Source organism: Scardinius erythrophthalmus, assembly GCF_964197995.2.
Source record: "Scardinius erythrophthalmus genome assembly, chromosome: 2".
Lineage (NCBI taxonomy): Eukaryota > Metazoa > Chordata > Actinopteri > Cypriniformes > Leuciscidae > Scardinius > Scardinius erythrophthalmus.
The window spans coordinates 34578747-34592165 of record NC_138222.1 but is presented as its reverse complement, the minus strand read 5'-3'; the positions used below and the strand labels follow the sequence as shown (position 1 = coordinate 34592165).

Genomic DNA, 13419 nt, shown 5'->3' with positions numbered 1-13419 from the left:
TGACTTTATTTAAATCTTTGACGATGATCTACAGACCTCCATGAACGTGTGAACCATGTGAATACAAACGCAGGTTTTTATTTTCTTCCAGGGTACGAGAGGTGATGAATCCATTGCCGATGAGTAGTGAGGACAGAGACGAACACATAAAGGTAATAAAGCATGTGGTCATGTTTATTTATACAACATTCAAAATAATAATAATAAAATGAAAATAAAATACTGACACACAGCAACCAAAAACATGTTGAGAATGATTCATTAATAATTAAAACAGAGTACAGATACACAACCTGTTGGGACCAATATGCACCTGACCAGAAACAATTAGCAAAAAACATCTGCATGAATTACATGCTAGTTAACATGCAAGTTTGACAATTGATTTTACCTTTGGAAGTGAAACTGCCTAATTAATGTGCATATAGTGCACCATATAAAGGTAAAAGAGATTAGCATATAAATTAATACATTGATCAGAGCACCTGTCAGATATATACAGCTAAGAACAAAACCCTTCACACTAAACAGTCTTCAGCAGCACATAATTAAGTTACAGTGTTTTAAAAACAAGTATAAGAAATAAATAAAACCACTTAGAAATCAAGGAAAAATATCTAAAGGCATCATTGACAATGGAAAAACAACCCAGAGTTGAAGTATCGATAACTGCGCCTAACAATCAGTAAGACAGACACAGTGGGAATTACTAGAATGCAAAATGAAGACAGAACATGAAACAGAAACAGAGCGACCTGATTAATGTGGACTATGGGCAATTAGGGTTGAGGACTTTCTATAGAATGTTTACATCCAATGGCAAGTTAATGAATTGAAACAAACTCTGGGGAATCATTTGGAAGTGGTTGGCACTGAGTGTTGATCCTTAAAGCAATACTTTATTGTAATAGAGTGATGCCATTTTTAATAACTCAGTTTTTTTTTGGTTCCACACATCTAAATGGCTAATAAAATTAGTTTACAGAGCACACTTTTGTTAACAGGGGCCTCATGTAGCGCTTGGATTCAAATCGTTTATTTAGTAAAGGGGTTCAGTGAAGTGAAAGAACTATCTCACAGTCACATCCATTCCATACACACAAAGGCAGACAACTATTTAAGTCCTTCAAAAACAGTTGTTTCTGCCCACTTGACATTTACCTATTACTTCAACAATACAAAGAAAGACTTTTATAGTAACGTGTTTATGCCAAACCAAAGTACAGAAAATGGCACCAAACAGTTTTCTTTCTTCTCAATGTGCAAACATCATTATGCGTTTAGAATCATGTAAACAAACTTGACAGAAACATACGTTTTCTCTTCAGACGTCAGCAGATCTACAGAGGCACATCACTGTTCAAACTATTCGGATTTTGATGGATTCCTCTGATTTCAGACATTATTAAATGCATAAAAATGCTCCAGTGTGAAAAAAAGGTGAACAAAAAAAATTCAATACACCACTGAAATGAAAGCAGACCCGTTCTTCTCTCTGTTTACCCATAACGCTCTCTCCAGTTTCTCACATGGCATCAAAATGGAAGCGGTGGGCCTCCTGTCTCTTCTCGCGGTCATCTGCTTTCTGTAAGACACAAACATTTAAAGGTTGCTACATTCTGTAACTTCACGGTCTTGATAGCAGGCTGGAATATCTGGGTCTCGCACGTTAACCTTGCCAGTGAGTTGAATGCAAACACAAAACAATGCCGTTTGATGCACTGGGAGAGGAAAGGACAGACGCAGTAAGAGAGAGACAGACAGATAACTCGTTCCACACACAATGGCACACTTTACCACGGCGAAATACCTCTGTGTGCGATCACAGATAGAGCCGACACCAGACACTCGCTGCCTGAGACTGATAATAACACACACACTGCCAAACCTGGAGAGCAAGCATGTGTGTGTGTATATGCTCAGTGATTATCCTGTCTCGGTGATGGAAAAAAATGATGTCTATTCTCAGCTTGTATGAGTGACTCACGCAGAGGGTCCCTCTGTGAGGCACTTGTGAATTGGCTCTCCTGTTCTATAAGGGTCACTCGGGTGTATATTTAGCTCCAGGTGTGTCGTTTTGCTCCTAGTAACTGCAGAAAGCACCTTGGTCATAAGCAAAATGGCAAATAAGTATAAAAAAAAATAATAAAAAAAAAATAATGTGCCAGTCTGCCAGACAGATATAAGGAGGTATTACTTTCTTTTTCAAAAGGACTTTATATCTCACAGACCATGCAGAAAGAGCCTGAGGCTTTGACTGAGCGCTGTCAAGCTTTACGCTATCTGCTCAGGAGCCTCTAGATGGTATCTATTTGTAAGATATACTGCTATATGTCAGATTTTTTTTTTCACGATACGGTGCTGAGTCACATCAACATCACTATTCGCCTATTCACTATCACTATTCACTTTCATTAGCGTAATTGACGGTAATCTGAGATACATACCTGCGAGCTCATCCTTATTTCAGGTCCATTTAAGTGTGTTGAGTGAGTCATAGGCCAGTCACAGACTCATTGATTACTCTGTCATGAGTGCTCGACTTAATTACATACTCAGTGATAAAAATAGCCCGTATGCTCCTTCAAGCTCAGGATTACTAAATAACAGGTCTTGCAGTGGCAGCATGTCTGACCATTTTAGTTCTTCCAGAAGCAGTGTATATGTAACAGTAATGGTCTCTGTCAGATGAGCTGTCAGCAATGTAATGCAACGTAACTTGCTTTATAACACAAGCACAGTAACAATGGAAAGTATATTGTTTCCACACAGACTTTTTTCCATCAGACACTTTTGTATTTCATTGTGTCATTTGTTGTAGCAGAAATGCAACTTGAATTTCTCTGCCACACATTCGGTTTGACGTGCTCTCCAACTCTCCTAGCACACCTCAAGGCGCTAACAACCTTGCACATATATATATATATATATATATATATATATATATATATATATAAATAAATATGAACATAAACAGTACAGGTACTGATGAAGCCGTAGACAACATATAGAACAGCATTTATAAACTGACCGACCGACGTTCACATGACCCGCATACATCCGAAGTCTCCCGCATCAAATATTAGACGCAGTCATGTTGCCTGTAAGGCATTTTCATTAAATGACCTTAAAATCATGTTCTCCTTTTATTATTCAATAAACAGATCAATATTACATCGTTTATTCAATTGAAGTCCAGTGCCTGCTATGCTGTACGCTTGACACATATTGGTAATATGCTTTTGTTTTGAATAAGGATATTAAAGTTGGCATGAAATGGAATTCACCCTAGCCATTTTATAAATCATTTTTATTGTAAACAATTCATCCATACATATGCTTCATTTTGTTTACCTTGTATTTAAAAAAAAAGTGAAATGACAGACTTCTCTCCGGTGACATGCCAGACTTCTCCAATCATTTTGTCCGCACAAACCCACATAAAACGGATAGAACTAAATCTCTACTTTACAATTTTCTCCCCAATCATCTGCTTCACTCAGATGTACATCATAATATGGAAGAACAGATCAGTTGCTGCTTGCTTCTTTAAAGGGTAAAATGCTATTTCATGCATACTGAGTTTTTTACACTGTTAAAGAGTTGGATTCCCATGCTAAACATGGACAAAGTTTCAAAAATTAAATTGTACGTTTGAAGGAGTATTTCTGTGGCAAAAATGCTCCTTCTGGTTTGTCACAAGTTTCGGAAAGTTTTTTTCGAGTATGGGCCTGTGTGACGTCAGATGGGGCGGAATTTCCTTGGGTCCTAAGGGCACTTCTATCGGAAGAGCGTGGGCGCGCGCGCAACCGTAGACCAGAGCGAGATCGCCCATCATCACAGCGCTGTGCTCGGCTTTAGGGAAGTCAGCAGGGCCAGCCCTGACCAATTTGCTGCCCTAGGCAAGATTTTACCTGGTGCCCCATGCATCAGAGCCCATTTCACCCCGTCATTGTGTTCATGATTATTTAGCATATATATATATATATACACACACACACAATTTTGGCAAATACATTTTAAAAATGCCATATACAGTACAGGCCAAAAGTTTGGAAACATTACTATTTTTAATGTTTTTGAAAGAAATTTCTTCTGCTCATCAAGCCTGCATTTATTTGATAAAATACAGAAAAATAAAATAATATTGTGATATATTATTACAATTTAAAATAATTGGTTTTCAATTTATTATACTTTAAATTATCATTTATTTCTGTGATGCAAAGCTGAATTTTCAGGATCATTACTCCAGTCTATCACATGATCCTTCAGAAATCACTAATATGATGATTCATTATCAAAGTTGGAAACAGTTCTGCTGCTTAATATTTTTTCATAACCTGTGATATTTTTAGTATACTTTGATAAAAAAAGAAAAGAAAATGTTTTAAAAATATAAATCTTTTGTAACAACAATATACTCTACTGGTCAGTAATTTGGGGTCAGTAATTTTGTTCTTTCTTTTTTTGAAATAAATCAATACTTTTACTCAGCAATGATGTGTTAAATTGATAAAAAGTGATCGTAAAGATGATTTATATAATTAGAAAATATTTGTTATTTATTTATAATAAATGCAGTTCTTTTTAACATTTTATTTATCAAATATATTAGGCAGCAGAACTGTTTCCAACACTCATAATAAATCAGAATATTAGAATGATTTCTAAAGGATCATGTGATAGACTGGATGTCACATGTGACACTGAAGACTGGAGTAATGATGCTGAAAATTCAGCTTTGCATCACAGAAATAAATGATAATTTAAAGTATAATAAATTGAAAACCAATATACCACAATATTTATCATTTTTTTATGTATTTTTGATCAAATAAATGCAGGCTTGATGAGCAGAAGAAACTTCTTTCAAAAACATTAAAAATATTAATGTTTCCAAACTTTTTCCCTGTACTGTATCCCCCCAAAACTGCACAACTGTAGAGTAAAACATTAATAAAAAAAGTGATAATAAAAAATGCGTCTTAAAACTGACATGATTGTTACAAAATCACACAGTCTGGGGACTCTGAAGAACTCAGAACAACTGCTAACATTAAGTTTATGGTAAAAATAACTGCCATGAAATTATAGTATCTTACTCCTATGCAATAAATTGTTCATTCACTACATCACTTTACCTCTGTCTTTATCCCCTTTTATCCTCTTCTCTTCTTTTTGGCACTATATCTATCGCAGATGCTCATTTATAATGTGTCATATAAATTCGGCCATCCGTCACAATCAGTAAACTTTCACCGTAGAACTGGCGCGAGCTGCCAGGCCCGTTTCTACGAGCTATGTGTTAACAAAAGCAGTGCTGTCTACATTGGATGCGGCGTCGCGCACGCTACACAACAAATTACCAACAACTGATCGCGCGCGCGCTCTGTTTCTGACGCACTTCAAGCACTCGATGGGCGGGGGGAGATTGATGAGGCGGACTTTTTTTTGCTTTATTTGGTAGTATTTCGAATTAATGGTTTTAAAATAGTAGGCTATTATAAAAAAAAAAAAAATGTAAAAAAAATAAATCATTTTTTTTTTTTTTTAAAATCACTCGTTCACTCATTCTGGTGTCCCTATGGATGAGTGGCGCCCCTAGCATTTGCCTATTCCGCCTATGCCTCGAGCCGGCCCTGGAAGTCAGTGTCACCAAAGAAGTGGGTTTTTGGTTGCCAGGGCAAGACAACCCTGCCCAGATTCCCAAAGAACCCAGCGTTAAGGGACCAGTGGATGGAGTTTGTTTTTTCAGAGCATCAACGGAGTTGTGCAAGACTGTTTGTTCCCTGCATTTCGACGATGATTGTTTTATAAACAAAGCCCAGATCGACGGATTTGCAGATCGTCTAATGCTTAAGGATCGAGCAGTCACAATGATAAAGGCTCGCGGTCGTGCGTTGGAACCGGGCGGTGAGTAAAACTGCTTCAAATGTCTCTGTGTGTTGTTAGCTCGGCGCATTAGCACAGCTTTAGCTTCGCCCACACGGCCAGCCTTCAGCCGCTCGGTTTTTCCCGGAAAGACTCGGTACAGCCTATCTTTCTTTTATAAATATAATAAAACTAAAGACTTTTTGGAGATATGAAGGATGCAATACTACTCTATAGGTACTCAAGATTAACAGGAGATTGAGTGAAAATGAGCATTTCACCCCCCCTTTAAAATTTTTTGGTGATACCGATAACGCTTAGTTCATTTTATGGCCGATAACTAATATTTAATTTAAATTGATGGCTAATATTAAAATTTATGCTATTTATACTAATTTGTCTAAATAATAAAATTAATTGAAAATAAAACCAAATCATTAAAATGATTAAAAGCGAATGTAGGCATTATAAAATTATAGTATGCAGTACAAAAAATATTAATTTAGAGATCACATTAATTAACAGTATTATTAAAGCATTAGTGTTATAAAGAATTAAGTTCAAGTGAGCAGCAAAGGTAACCTAAATATAAAAACATATACATAAAATCGACCAATACATATGTCCAATATCAACCAATTTTTGACACAGTTATAAAGGGAACACATTATATTAATACAGACCTAATATATACCTTCCCCTCGAAGAAATCAGGACAGATGTGGTCGAAAGTGGACAAAAGAAACAGATTACATCATGTGTCTCCCTTGTGATCTGATCGACCAAAACCATCTTAATATCAGTAATAAAATCAGTATATTATATCTTGGTCTTTTTGAGAGATTAAAAATATGATGTAGTGTTTTTTAGTATTATTATTATAACCCTTCTAAAACAAACTAAAGACAAACCAAACAAAAAACACTTAATGACTGGAAACCGTTTTTACTCGCCATCATGTCTTAACAAGTCTCTTCAGGCATTTCTTTATAATTTATTAAGAGAGGACGTCTATATCTAGGAAGACAAGGTGTGTTCCTGCCACATGGAGACATGCAAATGATACACCTCAGTACTTCATGTATCGGTGTCTTTCCTGCGACATTGAGCAGGAAGAGAGGAGCCAGAGGCAAAAAGGAAATACTGCGTCTTATCTTCCTCTAATATCGCACCCCTCCCACTGGGATGCAAATGGAACCATCCGCAGAAATGGAGCGATCTGCTGAGTCCTCTCCAAATGCTATTTTCACAGGCACTACAGGTTGCCCTCTCTTATCTGCTAAAGCCACTTCAATTACAAGCTGTCATGGGGGGCAATGAAGATGGAGGGCAGGGACAAAAGAGATGGAGAGAGAGGAACGCTTTGTACATTGGATGTTTAAAGCTGCGTCCGACTAAACGTGCAGTTTCATGAGGGGTTACTTGAGTGTGGAAGTCAATCTGAGCACAGGACTGACATTTCCCCCGCTTCACAATGGTCCTGAAATGTCATGCACAAACATTTACACAAATGCAGCTTTCAAACCATATCTATGACTAGAAGCAGAGAATGTTTGTGGAGTTGTGCTATATTTGGACTGCGAGAAGCTGCAATAAATGGAGAGAAACACAGAAAATTCGAGCGATAATGTGTTACAGTCTGGTAATGTAGCAACATGCGATAATAGACCACCTGCAGCCTACACAGCTCCCAGTGTCAGATGTGCAGAGAAAAACAGGGCTGCGTAGCTTCTCAGTCAAGCAGAGGAGAAAGGGCCGCTTCCTGACCTTTTAATAGCTGAATAAGTGAGCAATGCTAATCGTCACCTGAACATGTGCATCGGGAAAGCTCGTACTCCATCAAGCGGTCATCGAGACAAGGCAAAGAGCCGAAATACTCCCTCTCTAAACCTTCCTTCAGCCTCTCTCTTCCCTTTTGTCAAATATATAATTGCAGGGCTGAGGAAGAGAGATATGGAGCCAGCATGTTATTTTAATGCAGTGTCAACTCCACTGAAGGTTGTGTATTGGGAAGCACTTCCCTGAGCAGAGAGCAATTATGGTTTTCAGCGCGCATAATCAGGCACCCACAGCAGATGGCTTTGAGAGGAAGCCAAAACCAGACGAGCTCTTCGCTCTATGCACACATGCGTACTCGAGAGCGCCACCAGAACAGCCATAATGCCTTTGAATACATGAAGACACGCAAGCACTCTTAAAAGAATGAAAAGACGAAAAAAATATGTCCCAATAAACACCCTGCATACACCTGGGAGGCTGAGGGTTGGTGAGTAGGGCGCAGTTCAAAGGCCCCTATCTTTCACACAGCGCAATTGACTTTATACAGCGACGCATGTATCATTCCTATTTTGCACACCTGCAAAGCGCGTTTTTCCCTCTACAGAAGCACGTCGCTAAACTAGGGAATGAACTTGCGCTCCCTGGGCGGTTCAGCGCAAAAAAGGAGGCGTGTTCCGGCGCAAACGTTCCCTCATGCTATTTTGCAGGTTTAGAAAACAATTGCGCCACTAACCAGGAAAAAATAGTTTAAAGTCAGTGGCGCGTTGCGCATGTTATTCATATGCTATTTTAAGGGCGCATGCTTGGCCATAATCAATGTAGCGTGTGCACAACGCGCATACACTTTGATTCTCTCATCTACACAGAAGCAGCAGTTTTCATTTTTGCAAATCATACATTATTACGATAGATAGATAGATAGATAGATAGATAGATAGATAGATAGATAGATAGATAGATAGATAGACAATTTATTATAAAAGCATACATCTAGCTTACACATTTACCCAAATTATCATACGCCTTTTTAACTGAAGTTAATTTGGGTGGGTTTCTCCATCCCCAACGTCCCTGACGAGAGCGTTGCTCTCCTTGGCTGTGAACCGCTCCTGGCGTGCTCCTGGCAAATCCGCCGTTACAATAGGAATCCGCTTTAGAACAAGCGCGTCTGCTCTTAAAGGGAATGTGAGATGACGCTCTGATTGGTTTATTTCACGTTACGCCCAAACCACACCTATGAATAATGAAGCTACTTCAGACCAACCCCTTTTAGATTTGCGCCGGGCGCAAGAGTCATTTATCCCGCCGGGAAAATAGCAACAGCGCCAAGACCCGCCCACAAAGTTACTTGCGCTTTGACACTTGCGTTTCAGATCGTTAAAATAGGGCCCAAAAAGTCAAAATAATGAAAAAAGATTAAAAGATATTTGTTCACGAGCCTGGACAGCATTTTTGTCTTTTATTTACCTAAACATTTTTTTTTTCTAAAATGCATCGTGCCAATGTGAAGGGGTATCACATGGATCACATTGGAGCAGAAACAAAAGCTACTGCTCTCTGTGGGTTTTTCCCGTCGTCTACTTTCGCGTTCATATTTAAATTTCACAAGTTTATTTCGTCCATTACGTCGAAACTGAAAAAGGCAGCTCATACATTTACCCACCCATACACCTTCCCCTCGAAGAAATCAGGACAGATGTGGTCGAAAGTGGACAAAAGAGACGGATTACAACACCAGGGGCCTGATGTATAAACGTTGCGTACGCACAAAAAAGGCATTGAAATGTGCGTAAGCAATTTTCTACGCACATATCAGGATTTATAAAAAATAAACTAGGTGTAAATATGTGTCTAGAGTCTAGAACGTGCGTACGCACTCTTTTACAGTATGTTTAACATCTGATATACACATTAAGTAAAATATTTCACTTTCATTAATGGAGTAAAGCATTGAAATTTCATGAAATCATTATCCATAAGTTACAATACTTTATGTGAATTTAAATAGAAATATTTGTAGTTCGTGCGCTGCTTTTGAACACTTTGCACATGCTGTGTTTTAATGTTTTGACTACAGCGATGATTACTTTGATAATTCCGCTAGAATTTGAAGGAAACGGTAAGATATGCACGTTTTATATTTTAAAATGTTTTGTCAGAGACGCGACAAAATTTACACTGCAAAAAAATAAGGCCTATCTGTTTCCATTAAAAATATATAAACCATCCTAAAATATATGTTTACCTTATAGGCAAAATTGCCTAAATTGCTTAAAGCAATTAAAAATAGCCTACTATCTGGCCAGTGGAAAAGATTGAGAATAACTCTTCTCTGAAATGTATTTTATACATCATTGATTTATTTATTCTAAAACAGGGCAAGGATACTGAATGATTTTTAGTAATGTAATGAGACAGCACATAGTCCTTATCTCATATTTTCCTAATGTCTTTTGTTAAACATGATATCACGTGGATGGAATAGTAAAACGAGCTCCATATATGGTTATTTCGGGGAGGATACGGGGTGGAGATGCATGTACGCACAATCTTCTGTTGACTGGGTTTTATAAATGGGAATTTTGAGCAGGTTCAGGTTCTGGTTTTATAAATCTGAAAACTGTTGCGCGTACGCAAAATCTAGCTTTTGTGCATACGCTCACTTATAAGATGAAATGGTTTGATACATGATGCCCCAGGTGTAAACGAGGATGTGTCTCCCTCGTCTAATTGTGATCCGACTGCCCAAAGTGCATCTTTAATACCAGGTGTAAACAGAGCCTTAGGCTGGTTTTATTGGTTCTCAAACAGGGGGCCGGGACCCACTTTAAAGAGGGCTTCAGGATGACTTAAAATAAGACAAAACAAGCTTTAAAATAAGCTAAAACAAATAAAAATCTACTTTCAACAAAGCACATTTCTGGAATTCTAAAGTGTAACAATTATTTTCATTGTAATTATAATTAAGTTACTTTCAATCTATAGACACTTGAATATTGTTGTGAACAATGGGAGTGCCCTCGGAGTCAATAAGGTTGAAAGCCACTGTTTTAGAGGGTTTTTGACACTTTTCTGCAGGTAAATCGGCTAAGCACCAGCTTGGCCAGGCTGGGAGACCATCTTAAACCAACTTTTCCAGCAGGGAAATAATAGAGCTATTTATAAACTGAATGACTCTAGTTGGATAATTGGTCTCAAGGAATAATGGTTTCCCGTTTCCCGTTTATGGTTTCGGACGTGTTTCTTAGGGAATTTTACATAAGTCATGCAGTGGTCTTTAAAAGTTGGCCTTTTATAAATTTGACATGCTGTCTAAAAAAAACTGATTGAGGAGGTTTGAGGGGTTTACACAATAAAAACTGTCTAACAGCTAAAGCACAGTGCAGCCCGCAAATTACATTTTAGATAAGCTTGTCAACCTCACGAATCAGTTGTTAAAAAACTAGTTGGTTAGCCAACTGTTGTGACCTATCCTGAGTGTTTAAAAGTAATTCATTCACACATTCAGAGGTTCAAATAGCATACAAGGCGGCACACTATCACCTTCCCACACACAAAGACAAAAACTCAGGCTTTCACGTGCACAAACTCACATACAACACCCTGGAGGACATGTTGTGTGGGATAATGAGGAACAGATTTGATATGCTGAAAGGACAGAACAAAGCAATTAGCAGCATAGCAGTGTGTGTGTGGAGCACCCTCGCAGAGAGCCCAAGGGCAGGGCCACACACAGACACACCCATCTGCTCAGATCTTCACACACATGTGCAGACCAAAGACTAAAGGATGAGCCTGTGTGAGGTCACAATCATTCTGTGCAGAAGGAAACACAGATGCTGGAGTGTTTCAAACAGATCCATTGAAGAAACAAGGAACACAGGAGCGAGAGGATGACAGTGACAATTGGGCTTAGATCAGATGAGTGAAAGGCTGAAAATAAAAGGCTCTCACCTTCTCCTGCCAGTGCAGTATCCCGATGATGACGAGAATAAAGACACAGACGCCAATCAGTGCTATCGCTGTCAATAAGACTATATTACTCGGGGTAAGGTAGAGCTTTGCACTCCAGCTGCAAAGATACAGACAGAAAGAGAAAGAGAGACAACTGAAAACTTTTCAGAGAAACATCTTTAGACTAAAAGATAAAACTTTAAACATCATTCAAAAAACTCTGAAACGAAATGTGAGAACGCACATAAAGTCATTATACAAAGCGAAACCTGTGTAGATCATCAAAACAGTGACGAGGAGTTTACAGCACTGGAGAAAAGTCTTATTAGCACTGTGTACCTTCATTCGCGAGCTTTAATATTATGATTCAAGGAACCTGAGAAAGCTAAATATAATCAGTCCTGACGCACCCTGACAAGCTGAAACATCAGGACATCAAGATGAGCCGCTTTAAATAACAGACCAAAAGCGAGTGAGCGAGAGAGTCGGCACGCTCTCCATTTACTGGAGAGAATAGAACGAGAGATACTCTGTTTATCTTTACGAATTGTTTGAAAGTAAAACGGCAGCTGAAAGAGCCCGAGCTGGGTCTGTGGGGAATAATGGGAAATCAAGTGATCTGCTCAAATATTTATGAAAAAGATTGGCGGACAGCTTCATTAAGATACATTTCGGCTGTGCTGGTGGTAAACACATTAAATATTAATGCCCAAGGAAACACCTTCTCGCAGTCCTGATTAAGACTAGTGACGGATGTTGTGAAGCTATAATATTGCTTTAAATTACATTAACAAGTTCATTACTATTTGCTTGTTGGCTGTGGGTTTGGATCTTAGTAGATGGTGCTGATCATATTAAATGAAGGAACTATTTGTAAAGTACACATGGATAGTTAGTGGGAAACAAATTATGATTGAACAGCAGGTGTTGAGCAAGTGTGTGCATGCACATCAACTAGCTAAGGACTGCAAAAATGTTGATTAAAATATTTGTTGGCTGTAAAACGTATTTTTTTCATTGCATAACAGTTCCTGACATTTACAGGAAAAATATAGTAATGAGTTTACTGTTTAAAAATATAAGGCTGTCGACGTTAATGCGTAAACACGTGTGATTCATTCAAAATCCTTTTTTCTGTAATGCTTTGGTGTGCATAAATGTATGAATAATATGGACTCCTTGTATCATTTGATGTCTCCAAGTGTTCTTTTAAAAAGCTTGCAGAAAATACAATTCTGTGTGATTTACCCTTCAATTTGATGGTTATATAGCAAGTTATGACAAAATGAATGTGTTAAACAAGATAAATGGTGTATGCCTAATTTCATGATAAGGGTGCGATTAATTGCGAAAAATTTTTTTTAATCTATTGACAGACATATAAAAAATATATTTAACAATTTATACATATATACAGTACATTTAACTGAAATTTCATCATTAATAAAAAAATAAAAAAGATTATTTACTTTTAAACTTGCTTATAGTATTATTTATCTGAATGTTGAGTACATTTTTCCATAAATAAAATGTTAATCTGCTACTTGAGTACATGTGTGTGTACCTGCGAGGGTCACTCTGTGGGTATGGTATAACAATGAGCTGGGAGTTAGGAATGATAGCGGTCCACTCCTGTTTTCTCACGTCCTGTAAAAGAAAGAGAGAGAATAAACGCAAAGAATATTAGTACCATTACCATTATGGAAATCCCAGCACATTCAATTTCCGCAGTTGTCTTTTGGCAAACATGAACTAGAGCTGATGTGCCTCTGATGAAGACAGAGGGGATTTGCAGGAGATTGTACTATTGTA

At 37.9% G+C, this 13419-nt stretch overlaps 1 protein-coding gene across 1 annotated transcript in view; it reads right to left on the bottom strand.

The window, feature by feature from the left end:
- Positions 1–245: 245 nt before the first annotated feature.
- itfg1 (integrin alpha FG-GAP repeat containing 1) overlaps positions 246–13419 on the bottom strand; it is a 139313-nt gene continuing 126139 nt past the window's right edge. Inside the window, exons 16-18 of the mRNA XM_081359868.1 lie at positions 13172–13254; positions 11608–11725; positions 246–1585 (exon numbers count right to left, since the gene is read on the bottom strand). Of these exons, the coding sequence (XP_081215994.1) occupies positions 1526–1585; positions 11608–11725; positions 13172–13254 (261 nt within the window). The 3' untranslated portion in view covers positions 246–1525. The remainder of the gene's footprint in view (positions 1586–11607; positions 11726–13171; positions 13255–13419) is intronic.